The sequence below is a fragment of the Palaemon carinicauda genome, chromosome 6 (genome assembly GCF_036898095.1).
Source record: "Palaemon carinicauda isolate YSFRI2023 chromosome 6, ASM3689809v2, whole genome shotgun sequence".
NCBI classification, from domain to species: Eukaryota; Metazoa; Arthropoda; class Malacostraca; order Decapoda; family Palaemonidae; genus Palaemon; species Palaemon carinicauda.
Genome location: NC_090730.1, coordinates 113,724,189 through 113,729,188, shown reverse-complemented (window position 1 = coordinate 113,729,188; position 5,000 = coordinate 113,724,189). Strand labels below are relative to the sequence as shown.

At 33.9% G+C, this 5,000-nt stretch overlaps 1 protein-coding gene across 2 annotated transcripts in view; it reads right to left on the bottom strand.

The window, feature by feature from the left end:
• Positions 1–5,000, bottom strand: part of LOC137642164 (solute carrier family 22 member 6-like) — an 88,094-nt gene that overhangs the window by 6,704 nt on the left and 76,390 nt on the right. For both annotated transcript variants that reach the window (XM_068374699.1, XM_068374700.1), the window contains exons 10-11: positions 1,728–1,888; positions 1,020–1,084 (exon numbers count right to left, since the gene is read on the bottom strand). In XM_068374699.1, coding sequence (XP_068230800.1) covers positions 1,020–1,084; positions 1,728–1,888 — 226 coding nt within the window. The remainder of the gene's footprint in view (positions 1–1,019; positions 1,085–1,727; positions 1,889–5,000) is intronic.

The window sequence follows — 5,000 nt, the reverse complement described above, 5'->3', positions numbered from 1 at the left end:
GCCCACGTCTCCGCTCCATACACCATTGCCGGTCTCACAACTATCCTGTGCACTTTACCTTTCAACTTAACCCCTAGTTTCCTGTCGCACATTCCTCCACACACTTTTTTTCAAATTTTTCCATCCTGCTTGTATTCTTTGGTTTATTTCTGCCCTCAGATCACCATCCTCTGCAACTGTTGATCCTAAATACTTCAAATTTTCAATTCTTTTCAATCTCTCTCCTTGTAAGCTAACTTCCTATTATATCCTAATGAATTTATTTCAGCTCTTCTAGTAACGTAACAAGATCTTCCATAGAAAGGGGACTGATATCGTATGTTGAGAGGTTCAGTTCCAAAGGTGGCCTGTTTTAGTCCAGAGGTTTTTAGCACTCCCGGCACCTGGGGCAGTTGTTCCTCTGTTGTTGTATTCATGTCTGGGTTTGGCCAGTTTTACATCAACACTTTGGCCACTGCGTATTAGTGATGGTGGGATATATATATATATATATATATATATATATATATATATATATATATATATATATATATATATATATACACATATATATATATATATATATATATATGTGTGTGTGTGTGTGTGTGTGTGTGTGTGTGTGTGCGTGTGACTCAGAAATATTTATAGAGATCTTAAGGCACTTCAGTGAAACAAATTGTCATTCGTTTCCTCGTAAATAATTTTTATTTATAATCTATTTACTGCACTAATTTATTCTTTCACGGACTAATACTCTATAATATAAAAAGCTAAAAACAAATCATATTCGGTAGTAAACAGATTGCCGTCAACAAAATCGTTGAAAAATATTTGTCTTGTACATTGTAATACTATGAATTTGGACTCACGCTCAAATAGTTATGTCAATAAAGCCAAAGTAAGTGAGATGCGATATTTTGGTTAACATATTAGGCAAACGTCATGTTTTAGTCATTGTTTTGTTGTCCTTCAGAAATGCCTTTTCTAATTTTCTTTCTTAATTTTGCCTAAGTAAGTATGAATGAAAGATACCTTACCTGGAACGAGCCACCAACAAGGAGGAACCCAACCATGACTAAAATCCATCTAGCCCAGTCATACCCTAGAATGAAAGATTAGAAGTGAAATTGAATTTGGTGAAAATCCTTGAAATCAATTTTATTGAGGTACAGTATTGAAAGACATAGTAGGGCCGGTGTGAATTTAAGGATTCGGGCCTACGACCCAATATCATAAATATCATGCAGGCTAGGTCATTAAGATGAATCACGTCTTATAAACTACATAAATATAAAAGTTAATAGACAATTACTATAAAGTGTTAGACCTATATGATTTAAGTGTCGTAAGATTTTCGTTCGGGAAAAGTCAGAGCTATATTGATCAAGTATTTTCCTTTATAAAGGCTTGACAAAAATCTTTCCCACTGAAAAAATATGTAAAGACATGTTAAAAATCATAGGACACGGAGACTCAAAATTCAAGGATGCGTTAGAATACGGTTAGAAAACCCTACCCTTCCTCATCCAGGTCAACGCAACAAGTTCTATATATATATATATATATATATATATATATATATATATATATATATATATATATATATATATATATATATATATATATATATATATATACCCGATACTTTATTCCCTTGTAGGCCAACATAGAAACCAAGGAATTTAAAGGAAAATCCTTGACAAAATTAGCGTTCTGACCACTGAATTATATACTTTCAATCTTACCGGAGGGTATAAGGAGCTCCAATAAAAAGCACACGCCACCTCCAAACATTCCTGCGAAGATCATGACCCTCCTCCCTAGTCGAGTTGCCAAAGGAGTACTCAAGATAATAGCTGATCCATCCATGAGCCCCGTCAGAGCCACGTACAGGAATGGACCCGACCTGTGGCGGTGAAAAGATCAAACGTAATAGTTGAAGATTGGAGATTTTTCTATCAATTATATACACTGTCATTATGCATTGTATCTGATATATTTACCGTGCAAAAAAAAAAAAATAATAATAATAAAAATAATCTTGGTCGTCTACCACTATACTAGAATGATAGATGATGGGAAAGTTGGAATGAAAAACTCATACTTGTATTTGGAAATAAATAGAAAGTTGGTGGAAATTACTTGGAAGGTGATCAAGGGAATATAATCAAAATCATAAATATACTGTAGAACTTCGTTAAAAGGACAATGAACGCAAATATTTTAATTTGTCAGTTTTTGTAGGTCAGTTTAAAAACATATATCAATGAATTAGGGACTGAATATCATTTATCATATACAGAAACTTTAAGAACGTGGAAAACATCTGGGAAAATTTTTTCAACATTTTCACGAACTTTTCTTCTGCAGAAATAATTATGAAATCAGATGTGAATTATATAATTTTGAATTAAATGGTGTAGATGATACTGGTGATAAACAAACAATGAAGGAAACGTAATCGACATTACATGACAAATATTGTTGGGGGTGGGGCTTAATCTTGCCTCCTTCAATATCTCAGTTTACCAATATCCGACAACAAATTTATAACCTAATGAAAATATTCAATGATAATAGAAATAGAAATATATTCCTGCAAGGGGTCATTGTTGGGTCGACAGTCAAAATCACTTTACCAAGATCCCCCAGCTCGTCATTTCTTTCGACGCTAGCAGCTTGAAAGTTTTCTTCATTACTCACAAACCCCATTTTCTGACTTGTATCTGCATTAAGGTGTAATTGCCGGTGATTACCAACAACAGAAAATAACACTGTATGATCTTTCTTAATTTTAGGATTAATTATAAGGAGTTTTATCTCTCGTAGAATTTTTTTTTTTTTTTTTTTTTTTTTTGCTTCAGTTGGTGTCTGTGGACATATCTCTTGTTAATACAGTTGAACGCTGCACCAGGGCCATGCAAACATTTTATGTTGCAGTCACTGACTCTCATCATTGCATATGACCTTGAGTCTCCGTTTCGTTTCATACCAGACCGCCACCTTTTCTCATCTTCGTCCACTACTGGTGCTTTACGTTTTACAGCAGTGTCCCTTTTTCTCGGCAGCTTCTGCATACTTGGCCATATGCAGGATAGATATCCTTACCAAATGATAACTTCATCCACAAAATTTGCAGTTTTTCACCATCTTTTAATTTTGTGGCTTTACTGCATTCTTCGCCTCGAATTCCTTCTCTGGGGTCCCCTGCTCTTCCTTTTTGAATTTGCTTCTTTGATGACCTTTGTCCATTTTCTCAATAGAATTTCCAATTCCACTACCTAATTCCTTTAAGTGAATCAACGATTATTCATGTGCTCTGCTAATATCACAAGCCTTCTTTAAATCGAAGTGTGATTCCCGAAGCAGCAACCCTTGGAGCTTGCCTCTTGCGGAGAATACAGTCGTGACGCAAATCATTATGGTCATTATCTTTGCAACACATACTGTATTAATGTAAAGCATATATCAGGTAAGGATAATGTGGTTGCAGATCATTTATCCTGGGCTGAATCGATCGATTCAGGCTTAGTGTAGAGTAAATAATTCATTTATGTATTTCATATGTGTATTTAAGGTGAGTTCCTCTAATGTAGGTATAAGTTTGGCATGTAAATTACGTAAAACTTTCGTCGCTAATTTCATTGTATTCTTCATTCAAGTCAGTATATATAAATTTACTGTATTTTTAAGATTTAACTTTTTATTTCACATATTTTCCTAAGAAGTCTTACGTAATCTCGATTAACTATGCAGTAAAAAAATATACGAGGTATGAACGAAGGCTTATGTAATTTTTTTATGGTATTGCATCATGTTTGTGAGGCAATCTGGAATTCTAATGTTGTCACGTGTTTCAGAATGTTCTCGAAAATCCCAGCATCAGTCTTTATCTTTTTTCATTGTTTGAGGACGAAGGTGGGTGGAGCTAGCTGAGAGAGGGTTGTCTCGCTGGTGCTTTGGTAGGCGCCTGATAGGTAATCGTTGGTAACTTTGGCGTCGCTGAGCTAGCCCCCAAACTTTTAGACCCCTGACCTAGAATAGTCTAGAAGTCACTAATTCAATAAATACAGTACGTGCCCCTAGGGATGCGTAGGGCAGAAGAGACACAGTCTGTCCTGTGAAAGAGCCAAAGTTCATCCTCTTTCTCTCAAGTGCCTCGAGAGTGTCTTCTGCAAAGTGTATAAGTTTAAATACAAAATATATCCTGTGTAGTGTGTTGAAATGTTACGGAAGACTTTATAGGTGATTCCATTTATTGGGTCACTATGACTGCAGGTTTTATATAAATTTTTGTTACTGGCCGTGCAAGTAAGAAACGTGAAGTATATTTGTATCGCTATCTGGTTACTTTGTGTGAGCTAAATTTCGTAAGTTTGTCAGTTACTTTACGCAATTTCTTTAAGAGATTAATCTTTAAAGTGTTAAAGATTAACTATTTTCATTAGTTTTCTAGACTAAAGATTGGTATAAAATTTAATTTCCAGTGAAACAAATTATTATATAATTTTCAGTGTGAACCTTTCTTTTTTTTGTCTTAATCTAAGTTTTGCTCAGACTTAATATTTCGAGTGATTTATTTTTTATGTAAATTCTTTCAAAATGTAATTCTTATAGAATATATTTATTTTTGTAAGAGTGTATTATTTCGATCACCAGTGTTTGTTACAGTACTTTTTCGTATCCCTGTTAAAGAATCGAAGTAAGAGGTTGTTTTGTAAAGTTCCTAATAATAATTACCCAGTTTTGTTTTGAGTGTACTTAAGAGACCTTTGGATATCCAGTGTTTTTATACATTGCCGTCTGGGAGTTATATAATTTTCTAAGAGTTCGAGTACTATTCAAATATAACAGATTAATGTAAACACAAACAGGTAAGTTTGGAACTTGAGAGGTTGTGTAGCTTTCCAGCCGTAATATATAATTCATATTTATGGTGCCCAGACACGGGGCCATAGTATATATATATATATATATATATATATATATATATATATATATATATATATATATATATA